Source organism: Protopterus annectens, chromosome 1.part2, assembly GCF_019279795.1.
Source record: "Protopterus annectens isolate FY-2018-M chromosome 1.part2, PAN1.0, whole genome shotgun sequence".
NCBI lineage: Eukaryota > Metazoa > Chordata > Ceratodontiformes > Protopteridae > Protopterus > Protopterus annectens.
This window is the reverse complement of record NC_056727.1, coordinates 528,666,329-528,689,514: the sequence shown is the minus strand read 5'-3', so window position 1 is coordinate 528,689,514 and position 23,186 is coordinate 528,666,329. Positions and strand designations below refer to the sequence as shown.

Genomic DNA, 23,186 nt, shown 5'->3' with positions numbered 1-23,186 from the left:
GAGTAGCATTACTCTTAGTTTCTTATCCCTTGTGATACCTATGGAGGTGGGTTTGTCTTTTGAGCCTTGCCTAAAAAGGCACTATGGGGTAGCAAGAGCCTTTGCCAATATCCGAAAGCCCAGGGGTGACAGGTGCAAGCCATCCCTAGCGAAGCATCGTGGCTTGTCGAGCATATCATCCCAAGCTGACAGGCATTGGATCCCCTTTGAATGACACCAGTACTTAAGCCAATTGTTGAAATTGATCATCTTGTCTTCATATTGTGGGCATCATTCTTGGTGAGGGTAAGATGCTACTCAAGGTCAGGGTCATACCGGCCTGGGCTACATGCTCAGAGAGCTCCTTTATGTCTCTTTTCATGTAGTCCAGGGAGGTACGTCTCAGGTCATTCACACCAGCATGGACAATGACTGAGTCATATTTGTACTTGCCTTGGAGTGACCTGAGTGCTTGTGTTATGTGGCGGATCCTAGCACCCGACAGGCTGCTCACCGTGACCCTCTCCTTGTTCAGCCTGGTGAGCGGGACGTCAGTGTGCCTGACGATAGAGTCACCTATTACAAGTGTATCAGGTGTGTTGTTTAGTCTTAAGGGCTGTGACTGTTTGGCACATTGGCTTTGTGAGATATGTGTTGCACGTGTTTTGTTTTGGGGTAGCGGCTGCTTGGGTGTCTGCTTTGGAGGTCTCTGCTGCTTCGGCAGATCTTTATTTAGAGCCTCCGAGTATATTTTTGTGTGATTATGTGTTTGGTTTGCTGTCGTGGTAGGTCTATGTGAGACTGGAATTGTAGTAAGTATGGTTTCCTTCTCCTCCTGACTGGTTATGCCAGTACTGAGTTGAGAGAGCTTAGCCTCCAGTTTGGCTATATGGTTGCATCTCTCACATGTGTTGGAATTTGTTGGGAGGAGGAGAGGGTTGTCTGTGTACATGAGGCAGTTGTAACATTGCCTCAAGATTCCCAGATTCACCAGCTGGACCGGAGAGGAGATTGACAACTGACCTTTGGACATGCTAGAATAATATTGGGAATTCCTTAATAATTGAAAACCAGGGCCAGTGGGGAGTGAGGGTGTAGTGCTTTTAATTTTTAGTGCTGACTTATATAATTGCTTTAGTGAGCAAGTGCCAGGTAACTTAAGTGCAATGTGTTACAGGTAACTTAAATGCAAAAACGACAAACAGTAACTTTCTTTCAAGTGAAACAAGGAAATAAGTACAGTAAGCATTGCAGATATCACTAGTGAGCTACAGAAGCTGAGAAGCGTATTAGGTGGAATTAGCGTTCCAGGGAAATAACAAGCAAACAAACAACAAGCATATAAACAAAGCTATATTCAGCAGGCCTGGATCTAGTCTATGCTACAGCAAACAAGGTGTACCAATTTCAGTAAGATACAGTTCAAATATTCAGGCACTATAAACCTTTAACCAGAAATTCCCAGCTCAGAAGGGCAGAGTCCAGCCTCTTCTCCCACAAGAGTGCAGACCACAAACCTTCTTAATGTAAAATAACTGGCCTGAAGCCCAAGTGCCTAAACCAGAACTAATACACTTTAAGAATAACAGACACTGGGCTCTCAATCAGCAGTTCCCAACTTAGAAGGATGAAAGCTACCTGTCCTGCCACCACAGTGCATGCCACAAACCTTCCTAATGTAAAACAACTGGTCTGAAGCCCAAGTGCTTAATCCAAAAGACTTAGAATGACAGCTAAACTTTAATCAAGTTACTACCAAGCAGTAATAAATACAATTGAATACTTTAGAGAATGTCTGGATTAGTGCTCAAGTTACACAAACAAAGCTAGATCCAGCAGGCCCGAATCCAGTCTATGCCACAGCAAACAAGGCGCACCAACTTCAGTAAGAAGCAGTTCAGATATGCATGCACTATAAGCCTTCAATCAGAAATTCCCAGCTCTGAAGGGCAGAGTCCAGCCTCTCCTCCCACAAGAGTGCAGACCACGAACCCTCTTAATGTAAAATAACTGGCCTGAAAGCCTAAGTGCTTAAACCAGAATTAATACACTTTTAGAATAACAGACACTGAGCCCTCAATCAGCAGTTCCCAACCTAGAAGGATGTAAGCTACCTGTTCTGCCACTACAGTGCAGACCACAAACCCTCTCAGTGCAAAACAACTGGTCCGAAGCCCAAGTGTTTAAACCAGAAAGCCTAGAATGAGTTACACCAAGCAGTAATAAATACAATTGAGTACTTTTAAGATGATGCAAAAGTAAAAAAAAAGTAGGTAGAAACACAAGTACAGTAAAAGCAGATTAAATTTTTTTTTTTTTTTTTTTTTTCTGAACAAGTGCTGAGATCAAAGATTTGAGTGCTGAAACTAGAAAACTGGCTAGTTATAGGGAAAAAAAACTAAGCTAGAAGGCTTCCCTCCAACACAGAAGGGCTTGGGGGCTCAAAAGCCTACAAATAGTCTATACCACTTAACAGGAAAGGCAGGAAACAAGCTTAATTTTTTTTTTTTTTTTTTTTCTGTTTCCCAGATGCTCTCTTTGTACACAGTAGGAGTGCCTGAAATCAGAATATGATCTCACTGCACTCAGTTGAGTGAGCAAATGAGTTGGGCCCAGAAGGAGTATCCAAACACAAATTTACAAGAGGGGCGGGCAGCTGCAAGGCCACTAAGATTAACACCAAAACAAAAACAGGGAGGGTGGGTGGAACAAACTGAAGAGCAGAGTGAAAAGTTCCAGTTCAGCTAAATATTCTTTCCACACAGTTAAAATCAATTTAAATACTGTATTTTTTTGAAAAAAAAAGCAGATAAAGGTACTTAAATTCTCTTATACGTCCAGTTGAATATAACAAGTTGTTAGCCGGCCAAAGCTGGTGGATTCTGTTTATGTACCAGCATGTGTATGTTTGTGCATGAGAGGTCTCTGGTCTTTTGATAGTCTCTCAGTGAGTTAACACTTTCCTAAAGGGCATCATAATGCATTTTTAGCATTGAATTTTAGGACATGTCTTTGGCACCAGTCATTTGTCTGTGTTAAACCCTCTTGCAAGATGTTGGTGCCTTTGGGGGAATTTATAATAGCTACAATTTACAGTTGTGTCTGAACTTGGTGAGCCAGGGGCTTTGAACATTAGCCTTGACTTGAGAAAAGAAGATGCTAAACAGGACTGGGCCTAGCACAATGCCCTGGGGTACTCTACTGGTGAATGTTCTCTTGGTGGAGGTGGTCTCACTGATCCTGACTTCTTGGGCCCTGTCTGTGAGTCAGCCAGCAAACCAGTGAGTTATGTAGGGATTTATGCCTAGCTTAGAGAGCTCATCAACAATGCCTGACTGGGGTAATGTATCAAATGCTTTATCTAGGTTCAACATATGAAGTATGCACTGTTTTACCCTCATCCATTGCCTTGGCGACCCTCTCAAAGGAATCTACCAGGTTAGGTAGGCATGACTTTCCCTTAAGAAAATTTTGGCTAGGTCCAGTATCTGTAGGTTGCCAGTACCCTTGTTTATCATTTCCATGATATTTCATTCCATAGCTTTGCTTATTAGGTTTGTTAAACTGACGAGTCTGCAGTTCCCTGGGTCAGTTGATGGTTTGCCCTTGTGCAGGGGAATGAATGTTGTGGTCTTCCATTCACTTAGAATGTAACCTGTTTTAAGGCTGTAGTTGAAGACTGCCTCAAGTGTTCTTGATTAGTTCTGTTTTACACTGTTCATGAGGCAACCGCGGATGTTGTCAGGACCCATGGAAGTGGTGTTCTTAGTTTTAGCAAGTGTTGCCAGCACCTGGTCCCTGCTAATAGTTGGGAGTGATATTTTGGAGGAGATTTTACTTGGTGGAGCTGGGGAAGAGCGTGTAGGGGGTGAAGTTTGAGCTTAATAAATCAGCCAGTAAATTTGCTGTCACCCTGACTGGTGACGACAGTACCGTTCACCAACAGTTTGGCACACTGTTGTGTTTCCTTTAAGGTTCCAGATATTGCTGAAGAAGGCCTTGTGACTCTCCTTAGCCTGTGAAGCTACCCTGGCCTTGTAGTTGGCCTTGTTGAACTTAGACCTCTTAGTTTCTTGTTTAGTTGTATGAGAACACACTAGTCTCTTCCTGATTTTGGCCATAAGTTTTCTTTTATTATAAACCTTGTTTAAGTAAGGATTCCACCAGTGGGGTTTGTTTTTAGTGTTTGTTTTGGGTTTACCTCCGGTAAGTACAAAAGTCTCTGTGCAGCCATTCACATTTTTGTACTGGGACTCTGTGAAAACTTCTGCATATGTAGTTGTGGTCTTGGGGTTTGAGGAAGCCTTGAATTTTGACAAATTGTCACTTAATAGGATAAAGTTTGCCTTAGAATAGTTCCCGACGGTTACTGGTTTAGCAGGGCCTTCCAGGCTGATTTTTACTTCTAAGGAGACAGCTTTGTGATCTGAACCCACTACTAAGGAAGTAACATGGGGGAGTGCAACATTCTCCCACATTAGTGGCTACCAGATCCTGTATGTTTGTTCCTCTGGTTGGAGCATGCATTATCTGTTCTGGGGTGTTTGTGTTAATAAAGTCCCAGAAGCGTTGTACCTGTGAATTAGAGGTAGTATAAATTTCCCAGGATATAAAGGGGTAGTTCAAGTCACCCATGAACAGGGTGTTTGGCTAGATGGTGAGTGCCTTTAGTAGGTTTAGTTAAGAATAGTGAGATTACGGGCATAGATAGTGACCTGTAGGTAGTGATGATATGGTGAGTGATCTTATCCATGGTGACTTAACATGTGGATAAGCTTCATGGTAACATCCTGTTAACCAACCAGAGGTATGATTGCTGCTAACATAGCTCAAGGCACCGCCACCTTTGGCCCAGTCTCTGCTGTTGTTTGTCTAAATGTATGTAAGGCTATATAACCTAGCACTGCTATGGCTTTAATGCAAGTCTTGGTCATAGCACAGATGTCTAACTTCTTCAAGGGGGAGAGGGCTTAAAGCGTGCGGAGTTTTCCGTTTAGGCTACTAAGACTGAGCAGTAACACCTTAAGGTGTGGGGAAGTCTTAAAACAAGTTAACAGGCCATTTTGGGTGCTTTTGGAAAAACTGTGGTTATTTAGGGTCTACAAGCTTCCAGACATATTAGTGTTTTTTTCTTTCAACTGTCTCCCTAACCAAACACTGTGAAGAAGCACTTTTCTCAGTGGCAAAAAAGTTCTGAAGCCTTTTACACACCGACTGTCCTTTTGTGGAACTCTGCTTGAGCTTCTGACAGTTGGAATGTGTGGAGGGCATCCTTAGCTTTATGAATGTGGCCAGCTGTTGTGGAGGTAAGACCCATAATAGCTTACTCGACTGCAACAGTGATTTATGACTGAAAATCTATTGGGATTAACCTGCTCAAAGCCAACAAAAGTAAATTAAACTGAATAAACAAAAATTACCCATTCTAAGGGATAGAGAATGGGAAAGATGTATCTGAATTTCTATTAAGTAAGGACATGGTTCAAAGTTTGATGCACAGTGTGGAAGCAGATACCTTATGATAAAACAGCAGACAACTAAGCAGACACAATGCTTGCAAGATGAAAACATTTACTTGCAGGCAACACATTCACTCATCTGGGACACACACAATAACTATGGTTCCTGTGTTATGGCCGAAACTTGTAGAATCTCACTGTCCTCACTATGGTAGAATGGAGAAACATATTGCAGAACATAGCACATTAGACTTACATGCAGAACCCGGGTGAGAAGTGGGGGATACCATTCAGACATGAAAAAAGGAAATGATGGTATGTGGAAGGTTGGCATAATTGTTAAGGTGTTCACCTTACAGACATAAGGTACGGGGTTTGATTCTCACATGTGGTAATTGGCTAAGTTTAAAATGGCCCAGAAGGGCAGTTAGCTTAGTACTAATCTATGAACCTAACCTATAAACATGTTAGACACTATACAATGCTGCAAGCTCTATTCTGAAACAGTATCAGTCCAATAAAACATGGTACTTCTTAACTAGAGATATATGCTTACCACAGAACAACTGTAGACAGTCAAAGTGAGGCTGAGCACATTACAGAACATCTGTTTACAAACAGGCAGCTGAATAAGCAACAAGCAAAAAGCATCCAGTGTTCTTGTTTTGCAGGTAAATTTTACTCGTACACTTGCTTCTATAGCAAACATTAAATTCTTGAGAAGATGAGGAATACGTTGATTATATTGTACTCTGAGACTTGTGACTCACTATGGACTTCAACACAGCCAACTTGCATTGTGTTCTGTGCAGAAAATTAAATTCCCGCTGAGAATCTCACAGACTATATGATTACACAATCACACAACAAAGTGCTGAAAAAAAGAATGGAATTTGAAATTGCATAATGCTGAAATGGATTCTGACTGCAGTTGTCACATAAAGAAATAAATATCTTTCTTCAAAGTCATGCAACCTTGGATTAAGAATAAGTTGCATGTGTTTTGGAAACATTGTTCTCTTACTATACACATGGGGGGTGGGTGATACAGGAAGGCTTGCCTCCCTGCAAAAAGGAACAATTTTTTTTGGTTTCTTTTTGTTAGCTGTATCATTTTGGTACAGGTATTGGCTGTTTTGTTTGTTAAATGATCATTGTGATTCTCAGTGGGCAGCAAAAACACAGCATTATATAATCAAGATATTTGTTCACAATGAAATGCATTTTTACTGAACAGGAATTATTTTCTTGGTCTTAAAATATTGAACAGCACATGCATACCCTATGTTCTGAGATACCATATAAATGAGTTTGTACCTGGTATGTGGACAGTAGGGCATGTATTAAAGTACTGAGAGAACAAATCAGCATTCAGAGTTGCACTCATCATTAGGATGCGCAGATCTGGTCTCCGAATCATTATATCCCTCAACACAAGCAGCAGAAAGTCACTGTAAAAACATAAGTAATAAATTAATACAGAAGCACAACTGACTGATATGCAACATTTTACATTTAGGGAAATTCATTTTCACTTTGAACATACTTTCTTGCAAAAAAAAAAAAGAAGTATGTTTACATTAGAAATATCATGTCTTACATTAGTACTACACAGCAATAGTTCTCTAAGTAGTTCACAACTTTCCTGTAGCTAAGTACTTTCTCTACAATCACTGGATGACTAATTTTGCAGTCTGAACATGGAAATCTAAATGCCAAAAAAAGGAAAGTGACCAGGTGAATGGAAAAAATGCAAGAAAATTATGTGTGTTTTTATGTCAAGATTACGGTCTCCAACTTTTTGTCACTGTTAGGAAACTACTTTTTTGTGAGTGGTAGACTGGGAGTGGTTGAGATACCCTTTCTTCAGGTGCATAACTACAGTTCATTAACCACAGTTTGACAGATCATAATAATTCATTTGAAGAAAGGCACAAAAGTGCACTCCTACCTACACACAGACTGGGTATCTAAAGGTAGCATTTTGTGCATCGCTACTGAAATTCCTTTCAATTACTCTCCCTTTACATTTTTTAATAATGCAAAGATGTTTTAAAATGCATTACAGTATGCCCTGCTAGAAGGTTTTTTCTTGTTAAATATTCCCTTTGCTGTACTGTATTTCTGAATGCTCTTTTTGTTCTTCATTTCTGATAATATATACTTGTCTCTCAAATTTTGTCTGGTCTTATTTTTACTTATTTTATATTTTTAGGACAATGGAGAAGCTGAGACGTTGCTAGCATGCTGATTTGAGACTGTGCATGTAACTCATTTTAATTTAGACTTGCACACAGTTAAATGCATGTCATTAATGTTTTAAAAAAGTAACTTTAAAGAGAATTACCTGAACTCTCCTCAGACAGCTTGTGGTTGTGTTAGGTCAAAGGAAGAGCTGGGAAAAAGTTCTGGGAGATGCAGATTTTATATAATGACAATACTGATCAGATTTTTATAAAATTAATGCTCAGTGAGAGTTACAATAGTCCATTACTGTTCTCTGTTTATGCACATCATTACATGTCACCTTTTAGTGCTAATTAAACTGGCTTGTTTAAAACATTTTTATTATAACCTTAAGGACTTAAACATTATCCAATACATACAACTGTCCTTTTACTTACTTTTTAAGTCTAGTAGCTTCACTGCTGTTACATGGAATCCAAATAGTTAAGCAACAACCAGAATAGATGGCTAAACACAGGTTTGGCTGCAGAACACCACAGTGATAAATCTAGAGCTTCTTCTTCTTTTGGCTTTTCCCAGTTAGGGGTCACACATCATAACAATGGTCTACAGAAACTATTGGAAGTGGGAGGTTTTTTTACAGTGTTGACTTGCCAGCCCGCACCCAACCTTCCACAGAAAGCACACACATGCACACACACACCTAGGGCCAATTTAGTGTGTCCAATCCACCTACAGCATGTATTTGGGATGTGGGAGGAAACTTGTGCAACCACAGGGAGGACATGCAAACCCCAAACAAAAGGCACCTTAGCCGAGAATTGAACCAGAGAGCCTCTTGCTGTGAGGCGGCAATGCTAACTACTGCACCACTGTGGCTGCCCAGTGATAAATCTAATTATACTGTTCTTATTATAAATGCCAGCATGTACAGGATTTTAACAGACTTTGTCCACTTAGGAAACTCTGTTTAGCTTCCTTTATTATACTTGATAAACATTATCCTGGTTTTAGATATTTTTTGTTCTCTGTTCTACACAACGAAGCTCTTAGGTATCATTATACCTCTTTTACATAGACCTGCCAACTATTACTTTATTATAGCTGCTGAGTGGAACTCAGTCTTTGACACAATTGAAGGCAGGAAATTTAGCATGAGACCCTATGATGAAAATGCTTCAACATTTGTATGGAATATCATGCAGAACTTTGGATTAAAAGGCTTGATTAGATTTCTACACCATGATCAATTTACCTTCTTTTCTTCTCTACATATGTCATGGCTACATACTAACTCCTTAATTTTGCACTCCCTATCTTTGATCATAATAGAGAATATTATGTTCCCCAAGACTGTTTTCTAGTAACTTATGATTTAAATTATAGTTGGATTTTACTTTGCCGCATTCAACTTCCCCCAAAACTGACCCAGGCACTTAGACCAACTATCCTTAGTAGATCAGTAGTTACTAACTTTGCATCATTATTTGAATAACTTTATTAGAGAACTGACCCATGCACAAACCCATCTTGCTATATAAGTAACATTAAAATCTGAACAGGATACATTACCTTTAATCCATCAAACAATAAAAAGATTCAGCATTGTACTGAAGAAAAAAGCTTTTGCTTGACATAGATGGGTAGCTTGATTCAGAGTATAGGAAGTCTCTGGGACAGGAATCTATCTTTCTAGCATGTCCTGTTTATTGTGGTGACAAGGTTTAGGTCCCTAGAGCGTGTAGCTCAGAGGGATTGGGATTTCTTTAGGTGTAGCAAGTCCAACAGCTCTGGGTTTGACATAGCTTTATATGTTGTTAGGCAGAGATCACCTCGGAGTAGGCGATATGGTATAGAGTAAAGCTGGAGTTTTTTGAGGTGGTCAGTGTAGGGCATTTGTTTGAGGTCAGTAATCCTCTTTGTCAGGTACTGCTGTGGCCTTTCCAGCTGCTGCAGATGTCTTGTGAGGTACATTCCAAAAGGGGCATTGTACTCTATAATGGGTCTAATGAGTGACGAGTAGAGGGGAACAATGACCTCTTTTTTCCTGGATGAGAACCCTTTTATGATGAGGTGTGCCACGTAGAAGGACTTCCTGACTACTGTGGCGATGTGACTATCAAAGGAGAGACTACTGTCCACCTGGGTCCCAAGGTCTCTTATCACGCATTCGGTGTTAAGTAGATTGCTGCCTATGAGGTAGTTCATGGGTACAGAGTTTTTACAAAAGGGGATGACACTACACTTTTTGGCATTGAGCTTGAGACCATGGCTCTGACACCAGGCATCTGTCTCAGTGAGGCCCTTCTGTAGAATGTCCACATCATTTGGGGACTTGACTATGGCTCTTAGCTTGCAGTCATCTGCGAACTTCGTTAGCCAGAGGCCTTCTGTGTTAGCCTGTACTTCAGAGAAGTAGATACCATGTCTGTTCTCAAAAATGATTCTATCTGCTATTAATGCCCTTTCAAAAATTTCCAATTACAATTTAAAAGGTACAAAAACTACAATATTCCTCTAATGCAGTAATTACACCCAAACAATCCTAGCAGACTTAAGTCATACAAAACAGTCAGATATCTGAAAAAAATTGGGCATTATCTTTAATAAGAATAATGCAGAATATAACTCCAGCAATATAAGTAATGCTGGTCCAAAACACAAAAGACAGAAAAGGAACAAGTTTCCCATACTTTTTACTACACTAACCCTTCATGTCAACTTACTCCAAACAATATTTTAAACAATTCATAATAACCTTGATTAAATTCATGTGGCTACTTACATCAAGTAGGGTATCGTACTATAAAGTGGTGGCTCAAAGATTAGGCTGCCTTAAACTGCATAATGTTTATTAGTACTGCCTTATCTTAATATGTAAAGACTTTAAAAAAATAATGCGTCTGTGGGAATAAACCTGTGTTTACATAGAGGATACAAATACTTCCTACCAAAGAATTATAATCTGCAATTTTTACCATTTTTTTTAATTAACCAATTATCTAAATCACATATACCAACACAAGTTAATGACAGATATTAAACAATTTTAAACCCTCTGAAATGGGACTCTTGGAAATCTGACATTTTGCACAGCCTATCACTCAAAACCCAAACATTTTAGTTGCGAATAAGGTGACTGACAGCAACGATTATCCACATCTGCACAGTCTTTTTAATACCAGAGTTTCTCAACACAATTTTAAGCCTGCTTCTGAAGTTTGTAAACACTATAACCAAACCACATGAGTATTAGACATAAATATTATCTGCCCCTCTCTGAATATGAAATTTGACAACACAAAGTTTAACAATGAAACTTTTCAGGGTATTCTCAAACTCAAACAAGCACTAGTTTATATAATAAACCAACTGCAAAGGTATACATTTATTTTAGACAAACTATAAAGATTCCTATTTCTGCTCCACTATAATACTGACTCAAATGTCTTGGGGAATGGTCTCTGGCCTCAGCAATGAACCTCTGCTAACTGTAACATTACTTTACAAAAGTCGTTCTTCACGCAGTTTATGCTAATGCACAATGCATACCTAACCCCAGTTTTTAAAGCATCAAATTATTCAGGTTTTATCCCAAACTGGCCTTCAAGTAAAAGTCCAAATGTGGGTTTCTACATATTTTGGTACTGTCCCCAGTTTATAGTCTCACACACCAGAATTATTTACATTAGGCTTATGCAAACAAGCATACCTAGCAATAAGTTATCCCAAATGCTATTTTGAATAAATATGCATGTGATCAATATTTAGTAAATACAGTCCTCATCTCATTTGATAAATGCTTCATCACTGCACAATGGGCTTCTCTTGGGAAATAAACATTTCAAAGTTTTTCTCTACTATGCAAAAATACTTAAGAGGTTTGAAACTACCTACTAAATTCAAAAATACATTTAAAGACCAAAAATATGCATGGAAAGTACTTCTTCAAATTATTCAGCTGTGAAAGCACAGGCTCTAACATACACCTTTCTTTATCTTTCAATTCTCAGAGGGTTCTGCTGATGTATTCATTAACTTTGCAAAAAATCTTCAAAAACAGACACAAACTGGTCCTTATGCAGTATACATCTTCTTTAAAAACAGACACACACTAGTCCTTATGCAGTATAGATCTTCTTTAAAAACAGAGACACACTGGTCCTTATGCAGTATAGATGATCTTTAAAAGCAGAGACACACTGGTCCTTATGCAGTATAGATCTTCTTTAAAAACATAGAACACTGGTCCTTATGCAGTATAGATCTTCATTAAACATTATTTTATTACAGCCTTCATTGTTATCGTGGCTGTTCTGTACAAACTGTTTAACCAATCTCCTGCTAATTTTTTAGAGACTTGGTTATTTAGTACAAATCTAGGTTTGCAAACTGAGCATTTTGAAAGTTGATGGTTTTGAAAAATGTGATAAAGACAGAAAGGGAGCTCCTTTTCTATGATGCAAAGTTAAATTATATAAATGCATTCACTACAAAAGTGCATTTTCAGGAGTTAAATGTAGCAATAAATCAGAACATTTGGTCATTTGCTGATATAGCTGTGTCAGTTCCAAACAATGTTTCCAAATTTCTAAAAAAGCCCCCCTAGAATAGCTCAGTGCTGTTCTAGTGCCACCATTACTGGTAATGTCTGGTGGCATATGACCCCCATGTAAATGCAGGTATACACACTCAGATCAGTTCTCCTAAGCAAGGAACTACAGAGACTACAGTGAGTCTGTATCTTTGTGGCACATTATATCATTAAAATTTGTTGTGTCTTTTGGCTTTTCCTGGTTAGGGGTCGCCACAGCGGAACTCCGGTCCGCTAATGATTGGCAGTAGATTTTTATGTGCAGAGTTGCCGGCCCTGACGCACAACCTTCAACAAAGGTACGCCCATAAACTGATCATTAAAATTGTGACCAGACCATTATAAACTAAACACAAAGTAATCTGCACTAACAGGTACTAAATAGTACAATTGTATGAAAAAAAATCCAAAAACTGTAACAAGAGATGGACAGAGGCTGGATAACCTTGCTGTTTCAGTGATCTCACATTGAAAGAGCTAAAGTTAGGGTAACTGTGTTCACACAGCTGTTATATGTGGCTTCTGGGGAAGTTCAGTATAGCATTAAAATATATGGGTAGAATCTCTGGTAGTAACAGAAGATTCAAGATAGTGGACTGTTAACAGGATCCCCTGTGCAGTATGCTTTGCCAACATCAGTCATACCTGTAGAATGTGCCTCTAAATATATAATGTCTAGTAAATGTGTGATACATTAATCATTTTAAAATATGTCACAGAACTTGCTATGGTCTTTGCAGAGTGAACTTCAGCAAGGCTCTTGGTATCTTAATTCTAGTCATAATAGAAACCGTTCTGAAAATGCTCTGTCTCAAGTAATTGCTACTAAACAGGAAAGTGTCTTTCAACAAAAGTACTTTTTGAATCTATCTGAAATAGAGGCAAATTGATCTCTTCTGCATAAAATGTACATCCTAAGGGGAGGGATAGCTGGCATTTGTGAATGTCTTAAATGAAGGACAACTCTTTACTGAAAAACTAACTACAAATTAGAAAAAGGATAGCATATAGACTGAGAAGGTAAAGACATGCATCTTGAATAAAGAGTTGCACTGGAATTCTACAGATGGCCAAAGTGGTCCAGTAGACATGGAACTGGATGGATAAGTCCAGTCCTTGTCACTTTTGCCAAAATACACATTTTTTTCTATTTCTGAATACAATAGCTCCTATGAGGTGGTCTCCTAGCTTTACTGAGGATATTAAACTCATCAAAATAAAAGAAAAAAAAGAATTGTTGGGAATTAAAATCCCTATGCTCCAAGCTTGGGAGACTGGTGGACTTCAGGTTCGGATGGAAAACACACCCCTACTTCTGTGACTGCAGTGCTTTGAATAAAGGCAGCATGAACTGTTGGTAAGGGCTGAGCTAAAGTTAAAAAGGCGCACACACACACACACACACACACACACACACACACACACACACACACACACACACACACACACACACACACACACACACACCTATCTGGACCAAACCAGTACAGTAAAAAAACTATTTTGCTTTTCTCAGTTTTGTCTTTAGCACAACCTTTAATTAAATCTTGCAGCTTTGCAAGAATGAGACTATGTCCTGCTAAACAGCTTCATTCCATAGCCCTGGGTTTCATTCCCTATCAGTTTGCCTACTGCACGACTCTGATCAAGTCACTTATCAGGCCAGTGCTGCCATATGCCCATAAAATATAGGCACCTGTGTCTAGAGGGTTTACCTGTTTAAAAGAAGATATGGACACTGAGCAATGGTATGTTAACAGCATGAGTCCATTATGAAGGAAAACTCCTTTGAAAGAGAAAAAAACTTCTGTAATTGTGCAATAAGTAGCATTCGTAAAAAAGTGTGCAAAATGCACATGCATACTGAGTGAACATGCTAAGGAATTCTACTTCCTTAACATAAAACTGCCACAATATTAAAGCTGTGCAAAACTACCAACTGCTATATACAGACTGCTTCTCAACAAACTGATATGATTTTGTGCCACCTTATTTGTTTGATATACCCTTGTTGTATTGTCTGTGCCTCCTTACCTGTTTGAGATACCCTTGTTGTATTGGCTTGGCTAAAAAGGGACTGGAATAAACCTAGTTTTGAAAGACTAGGGGGTTATGAATGTTGTTCTCAGTTCCTAACTGCAGATATGATTTTTTTCTTCTTGGAAAAACAAGAAATTCTGAACTCAGAGGTTACTGAAATGGCTTGCCCATGCACAATCCAAAGACTGCTTAAGAGTGAGAGGAATACAAATTTGTCAGGTTGTAAGGCTTCACCTAAAGAAGCAACTTGGTATGGGTTAGAACATTGTTGCTTTATATTTCTCAAAAGGCAGTGGAGTTTCCTCATGTGGAGTCTTACATAAGAGACTGGATGCATGAAGGTGTGTTCCAAAAACCTGAGGAGGAAAAAATGTATTTGAGTTGAATTCCAGTGTGGTCCTAAAAAAGATCATTCTTTACAATCAGGACAAGTGAAATCTGCTGTAAATTCTGAAACAGGTCACCGCCTGGCAGAATATCATAACAGAAAATGTCCTGAATGTGAACCCCTACAACAATCATCTAAGCAAGAGAAAATATTTTTCTTCCAGGTCCTTAGATAAGCAAATAATTGAATAAGCACTCTTGGTGGTGTGGACAACTCAAAATAGAAGAGTTCAAAACTGAAAGTAAAAATTTATAACTTGAAAGCAAAGACATTTCTTCTGTGCAGGCCTGACTAGAATATACAAAATAAGCATCTTCAATGTTCAGAGTGGCCATGTATGAGTGCTTTAAAAAGAGCATATCAATTGAAACAAATATGTCTTTCACCTGAACACTCCTGTGCACAGAAAGTACAGTTGTGTACACTTACCATAAATGTAGATGTTCGAGTGTATTCACTGTTGCAGTCATTACATTTGGGTAATCTGCTGGCAAGTTGCCCTCAGTCGGCCTGAATAGCAAAGTCTTGGGTCCTGCGTCAGTTGCTGTCTCCTCTTCCATGACGTCAGATCGTCAGGGGTATAAAACATACAGCCGATGCCATTTTATTCAGTTTTTCTTGCCCCAGATGTCAGGTGCCCCCCAAATGGGGAGCAAAAAAAAAAAAAAAAAAAAAAAAAATATATATATATATATATATATATATAAAATAAATAAACAGAAATATATGTAAATGCACTCTTAGCAACATAAACTTTACCTTCATCTAAAAGCAAAAACACCACAAAGGCTTTAGAATATAGTGAAGGAATGAGAAGTTATAGAAAAAGGGGGATGGTGGGTGGGTAGGGTAACCCAGACTGCAACAGTAAATACACTCGAACATCTACATTTATGGTAAGTGTACACAACTGTAGTATGTTCTTCGTGTTTCACTGCTGCAGTCATTACATTTGGGTAGAATCCAAAAGCTATGGATGGGAGGATGGAACTAAATAGCATTAGGAGCGGCTATAAGGCCCTGCAGAACTGCAGTAGCAAAGCCTGCCCTGGATTTGGAGAAGAAAGGCAAATGATAATGCTTTGTGAAGGTATGAACAGAGCTCCAAGTAGCAGCTTCTAGAATGTCTTTGGTTGGAACTCCTCTGAAAAAATCAGCTGAGGTAGATGCAGCCCTGGTGGAATGTGACCTGATCCCTTTGGGTACAGGTTTACCATGGTGTAAGTAGCAGAAACTAATGCAGTGGCTTATCCACTTAGAAATAGTCTGCTTTGATATAGCCTTCCCCTTTGATCCTGCAGCAAATGCCACCAGTAGTTGCTCAGACTTTCTTAGATATTTGGTCCTGTTTAAGTAGAATCTTGTGTACATCCAATGAATGCAGAATCCGCTCCCCCTTGTTCTGCGGATTTGGGTAAAATGTTGGCAGGTGAATTGTTTGGTTAAGAGCCACACTGGATACCACCTTCATAGGTTGGTACTAGGCTATCAGCCCCAAGGCCTATACAAGCCTAGATATAACAATTCCCTGGCTATTTCTTCCCACACTATTTACTTCCCTGGACCCCTGTCTAGCAGGGCGACTGACGTGATCCCCGGGTTGAATTTCCTTTCTCCCATCCAATCGTCAAGGTTCCTTTTGAAGAGGGCCAAAGAGGCACTCTGCTTGACATGTATGGGCAATAAATAACCTTAGGCATAAAAGAAGGATTGGTCTTGAGGGACACCCTGTCCGGGTAAAATGTAATAAAAGGTTCCACAGCCATGAGAGCATGTAGTTCTGAAACCCTTCTTGCTGAAGTGATTGCCAAGAGGAAAGCTGTTTTCCAAGATAAAAATTTTATATCCGCCATAGCTGCTGGTTCAAAAGGAGGCAGGGTGAGTTTTTCCAGCACAAAATTGAGGTCCCTTGCAGGAGTTGGTGATCTTCTGGGAGGCCTTACATTTGTGGCCCCTCTAAGATACTGTTTAAGCAGAGGATGAGAAAAGAGGGGAGGCTCCGTGTTGTAATGAGCCAAGATGGCAGAGGCATGGATTTTTATTGAAGAAAAAGATAGGCCCTTGTCAAGAATCTCAGTCAAATATTGTAAAATCTGAGGGATATTGGGCTTTGCTGTGTCTGTTCCTTGTGCTTGGTTCCAAATACAGAATCTCTTCCATTTATCAGCATAAGATTTTCTAGTACTAGGCCGCCTGGCTTCCAAAATGACATCCATCACAGATTTACTGAGAGGTGATGTTTGAATAATTAAATAATCAGCCATGCTTCAAGGTTCAGAATTTGGACCTGAGTGTGCAGAATTTGATTGCTCTGCTGAGACAGTAGATGAGGTATTTGAAGCAAGTACCAAGGAGGGAGTTGAGACATATTCCTTAGAATTGGGTACCAGTGCTGGCGAGGCCAGTCCGGTGCAACTAGGATCATTTTTGGTTTTTCCTGTCTGACCTTTAGTAAGACTTTGGAGAGAAGAGGCAGAGGGGGAAAGGCATAGACTGATAGGTTTTAAGGATAGGACATCCACTTTCCATGCTTGTCTGTGATAAGTCCTTGTGCAGAATTTGTCCAGTTGATAATTTTGGGGAGAGGCAAATAGATCTATGTCTGGGCTCCCCATTTCTGTATTAACATGCTGAAGATTTGTGGATCCAGTTTCCACTCGTGCGGGTCCATAAGATTTCTGCTTAGGTCGTCTGCCAGAGTATTTTGTTTTCCTGGCAGGAATTGAGCTTGAAGATGTATTTGGTAAGTCAAAGCTGTGCTCCACAATGCCATAGCTAGTTTGCAAAGGGGGTAGGAATGTGTACCCCCCTGCTTGTTTATGTACCACATAACCATGGTGTTGTCCATCTTTATCAGTAGTTGTCCTGGATGAAGTTAAGTCCTTGAAGGCTGTCAGAGCATTCTGAACAGCTAGCATCTCTTTCTGGTTGATATGCAGATGCATTTGTTTTGGGCTCCATTTGCCCTGAATGCATCTCCCCACCAGGTGGGCCCCCCAAGTATAGTCTGATGCATCTGTAGTTAGGGTTTGGGTGGCAGGGGGTAGAGTGAATGACAGTCCCTTGTTTTGGTGACATGTCTCTGCCCACCAAAGAAACTCCTGTTGTAGGCAGGGAATGAGAGGAATCATTGTTTCCAGACTGACAATGTTGACTCCATAAACTTTTTAGGCACCATTGAAGTTTCCTCATATGCAGTCTCGCATATGGAATTAGTAGAATGCAGGATGCCATGAACCCCAAAGCCTGCAGAATTTGTCTTGCAGATAACTGGGTTTTTGTTGCCATTTGTTTGAATATGTTGTCAGTTGCCTTTGCCTGTCTGGCATAACGTAAGCCAACTGGGCAGTTGTATTCAAGCTTGCACCCAGGAACGTAATCATTTGAGAGGGTACCAGTTGGGATTTCTTTTCATTTATTGTGTACCCTAGGCATGTTAGAAGCCTTTTTACAAATGCCAGATGGTGAAGAAGAGTGTCCTTGTCCTCTGCTTGAATGAGATAGTTGTCCAGATAAGGATAAATTTGAATGCTTCTTTGTCTGCAGAATGCAATTGCTGGTGCCAGTCACTTTGTAAAGACCCTGGACGCAGTAGATAAGCCAAAGGGCAGTGCAGAGAATTGGTAATGCAAAAAACCTGCCTTGAAGCGGAGGTATCTTCTGCATGATTCCCTTATTGGGATATGCAGGTATGCCTCTTTTAAGTCTAGAGTCACTAACCAAGCATTCCTGCTCAGCATAGGCAGTAGCTGTAAAGTCAGCATTTTGAATTTTGGAATGTCCAGGAACGTGTTCAAAATCAATAAGTCCAGTATTGGACGCCAGGCATTGTCTTTTCTGGGTACCAGGAAAAGTCTTGAATAAAAACCTTGTCCTTTTTCCTTTTCTGGTACTGGTTGAATAGCCCCCATATCCATGAGAGATATAACTTGTTTCTGAGCCTCTGCCCACTGATTTTGTGGCAGATCTGGCCAACCGTTTGGAATTGGCAAAGTATGGAAATGAAATCTGTACCCCTGGGATACTGTGCTTAATACCCACTTGTCCTGGGTAATTAACTGCCAGTTTTGAGCATGAAGTGCTAATTTTCCCCCCAAGGGGGCTGCCAAAAGATAAGTACTTGGTGAAGGTAGAGGGAAGTCATTGAGACTGCTTACTGTAGGGTTGTACTTTGTTTCCTCCAGATTTGGAGGTGTTGGCACCCCATTGCTTTGACCTGTAAGAACCCTGTGATTGGTATCGAGAGCCTTTTGAGCGCCTGAATTTGCCTTGAGTGGCTCTGTTGGACACAAGAAAGGGCAAATTTTTAGTAGGCCAGTGCCTACTGAACCTGGGTGGCTACACTTTAAGAAATATTTTACAGTTTGCATAGATTTAGCTTTGTCTTCCATTTTCTTTAAAACCTCTTCTGCCTTATTACCAGAGTATCACGTTGCAAGGGGGCATCCAACAATTTAGCTTTCACATGATCAGACAGATTTTGCTCCTTGAGCCAGGCATGCTTTCTAATCACATATCCAGTAACTGCAGCCCTGCAAGAGGCCTCCAAGGAATCAAAACCACATTGCAAAGTATGCTTTCCAACCTGTTCTGCTGAATGCAATAATTCCTGTAATTCTTTATTTTCCACACAATCAGAAATCAACATCATTTTCTGTTTCAATAACCCCATAACATGCTGTTGATATTTAAGCATATGAAACTGGCAGTTTAAGGCCCTAATTGCCAAGGTTGCAGACGTATAAACCTTCTTTCCCCATCTATCCAGCGCCCTGGAATCTCTATCAGAGGGGGTAGGATTTTTGGCTGAAGAGGCCTTTACACCTTTGGGACCCTGTGAGATGGTCTCAGGATCAGCAGCAGGATTTTTGAATAGAAATTTGTGGGAGTCAGGAACCCTGTAATATCTGACTGGCTTACTAGGAGCCGGAGGTAGGGAATCAGGAGTCATGCTTGATTCTGAAAACACAACAACAATGTCTAATACAGGAGGTATTGCCAAAGGCCTATGCTGAGGAAGAAGAAGGAAATCTCTAAGCCTCTTTTTTGATTCAGAGAAATCCTGACTCTCCCAGTGAAAATGTTTCCTTAAAGTATGCAAGGTTTCTCCAAAAGAGTAATCCTCAGGAGGAGATGTAGATGGGATGGATTCTTCTGCATCAGAATCCTCATAGGGTGGAATAGAAAATTCCTGATCAGAAGAAATGGAAACCTGATCTGAAGATTCATAATCAGTGCCTTGTCTAGGTCTCTTAGCAGGGGGGGGTGGCCTGATCAAGGTAATTAAGTCCTCAGCCATTTTGATTATCTGTTTTTTAGGCATAGGGCCCTGAGCACGTGGCTCATGAGTCAGTTTTTTAGACATAGAAGATGTTTTCGATCTTGTTTTTGAGGCTGGCGTCAGTTTTATATAAAAATATTGAAGCCTGAAAACACCCTCAGAAGCCGGTGCCTGCTCAGCGGCTCCGGACCCATCCAAGGGGGAGACATCCGCGGGTTCAATACTCTAAGAATCTCGCAGCATACTGGACTCAGCATGGGTCCCGGTAGAGGCCTGCGACTCAAAAGTAGCGGGTATCAGGGGCTGCGAAAGCGCCTTACTGAGTACCGGTGACTGGCTTAGGAGAAGTTTCTTCGTCGGTTTTGAACCTCAACGGTATGTCTCTGCCTTTTTCTTTGCGTTTTTTGTGAACTCCGGTAGTCGGAGTGCTAACAGACATTTCAGGGTAATTAAATCTTGATCCAAAATATTTAGAAGCAAAAATATACCGACACTTAATAGTGCGTTGGTTAAATCTAGCACAAAACCGACAGCAAGGCACATTATTATCTGGGCCTAAGCAAGGAATACAGTACAAATGAAAATCCTTATGAGGTATTTGCTTCCCACAACTAATGCAATTATTAACTTTTACTGACATCGTAAGGAGCAAGAAAAAGTTTCTCCAATGGGGTACTTCGCTTTAGTTGAAGACTTCGGTTCTGAAACTCGAATGCGAACATTTCAGGAGTTGGCCCAACCGGCACTTGCGAACTGCTTCTGCTTCGGGCACTGTGCGGCAAGAAAGACTGAATAAAACGGCGTCGGCTGCGTGTTTTATACCCCTGACGTCATGGAAGAGGGGACAGCAACCGACGCAGAACCCAAAACTGTTATTCAGGCCGACTGAGGGCAACCTACCAGCAGATTACCCAAATGTAATGACTGCAACAGTGAAACACGAAGAACATCATATCCCACAACTACCCAGATTTTTGGATCATATTTGTGTTGTGTTCTTCATAAAATTTGTGGTTTTATGACAAATCGCAGGGGACTGAAGTCACTAAATAATGACAGACGTTTAGGTTCAATACTTAATATCCTTTAGAAAATGCTGCTAATGCAAACCTGTTATTCTAACAACTATGTTTACAGCAGCAATACTTAAAATCAGCTCCTGATTTTGGGCCTTTGCTTCCCCATAATTTTTGTTATTCTCCAGATTTCTTGGACTAAGATGTTGAGTGGTATGGTATGAAAATGCAGATAAATTGGTAATAGTTTTCAAATGACATGAAGTGATCTGAACACATGGGGATCATACACTTCTGGACATTACCACTAATGATGACACAAAAACAAAACTGACTCATGCAGGGGGCGATATATGCCTAAGGGAAAAGGGACATGATGATGCTAGTGCTATTTGTGTTGATTCAGGGGAGGAATTAGCAATATCTTGGTTGGTCTTAACACTTTCTTTAAGTATGTTACGGGGGTGCAGCAAACTGCAAATGCTTTCTCATCTGTCCTTTCTATTAGGGTAGTGCACTGGCCTAGAATATACAAGTCTCTGAGGGTTAGTCCTATTTCTTGTGCCAGCATCCACATTTTCTTGGCAAGGCTGCACAGGGGGTAGGACAAAGTTCTCCCTTGTTTGTGTACCACATAACTGTGGCGTTGTCTGTCCAGATTTGCAGTGTCTCTGGGCTTAAGTTTTGCTGAAAGGCTGTTATGGCTAAACAGAGTGCTAGTAATGCCTTTTGGCTAATATGCAGCCTCCTTAGCTGTGGACACCAAATGCCCTGTACCTTCAGGGGACCTAAGTGGACTCCCCAACCTACGTCTGAGCTGTCTGTAGTGATAGACTTGTCTGCTTCTGGCACAGTCAAATTTGCTCCTGGGTTCTTTTGTATAGGTAGTGTTCTTCCATCACAGGAAGTTCTCTTTTAAGGCATGGAAGGAGGGGCAGGACAGTTTTCAGGGGTTGTGAGTTTTGTTCCCAGACATTTTACTTTTAGAAACCACTGATGTTTATTCATGTGCAACTTTGCAAATGGAATCAAGAGGAAGCATGACACCATCTACCCCAGTATTTTCAGGCATTATCTTGCAGTGATGAGCTGCTTCGGAAGCAGACTGGTCAGGTAACCTGTCAAAGACCATCTTGTCTTGGGAAAGGAAGGCTTTCTGTTAAACTGAGTCTATGACAGCTCCCAGGAAGAGGATAGCTGAGGGTGTACGGGAGTTTTGAAGACTTAGGGTGAGGCCTACCATCTGAAAAGAGTCTACAGTGATCTGTAAGGTGTCCAAGGTGTCTAAAGTAGATCTTCACTGAATGAGACAGTAGTCTAAGCAGGGGTAAATATGGACTCCTAGAGTTCTGCAATGTGCTATCAGAACAGCTAGGCACTTTGTGAAAATTCTGGGCCCAGTAGATAACTCAAATGGTAAAGCACAGAACTGAAAGCGGGTGCCTTTTCTTAGAAATCATAGGCACTTTCTGTGACTATCTGCTATGTGGATATGGAGGTAAGTATCCAGGCCTATGCTGACCATAGATGCATCTTGGAAGATCACAGGCAGTAATTTCTGCAACATAAGCATTTTGAATTCTGAGATGTTGAGAACTTATTTAGCTTTGAGAGGTCCAAGATGGATCTCCAAGTGCCCTCTTTTCTCAGGACTAGAAATATCCATGAGTAGAAGCCTTTCCCTTCTTATACTGGAGGTACAGGCTGAATGGACCACTGGTGAAGTAGCTCCTGGACAATAGGTGGTAAGAGACTTTCTCCTCTTTTGGCAGTTTTGGAATGCCTAAGAAAGGTGGAATTTCTCTGAATTCAATATAATACCCCTTCTCATTAATGTTGATGACTCACTGGTCCTTGGTGATGGATTTCCACTGATTAAGGAAGGACAGTCTTCCTGCTAAAGGTCTGGGAGGGACTGGAAAGGGGAAGAGAGGGAAGTGTAGAATTGTCACAGTTGTTCTCAGTGCTAGTTGTACCCCTTGGAGCACCCTGCCCTTTGAGATTATTCCATTTGCCATTTCCTAGATTGTCTTGGTTTTTTACCATAGGGAGGCCTCCTCTTGAATTCTCTAGGTGGGAAAGGCCAATGTTTTGAAGGACAGTTCCTCCTGTACCTTGGAGTCAGAAACAGGCAAAATTCTTTCGTAGTTTTAATTTGCTTTCCTTTTTGTCCTGTTTCAAAAAAACTTTTTTTCAGCTGGCAGACCAAAAAGGAATTTCTTGTCCAACTGAACATCTAGTA

At 40.4% G+C, this 23,186-nt stretch overlaps 1 protein-coding gene across 4 annotated transcripts in view; it reads right to left on the bottom strand.

Moving 5' to 3' along the window:
• The window catches only part of DHX57 (DExH-box helicase 57), a 2,066,546-nt gene that overhangs the window by 1,338,221 nt on the left and 705,139 nt on the right, over positions 1-23,186 (bottom strand). For all 4 annotated transcript variants that reach the window (XM_044057412.1, XM_044057439.1, XM_044057430.1 and 1 more), the window contains exon 10: positions 6,756-6,889. In XM_044057412.1, the coding sequence (XP_043913347.1) occupies positions 6,756-6,889 (134 nt within the window). The remainder of the gene's footprint in view (positions 1-6,755; positions 6,890-23,186) is intronic.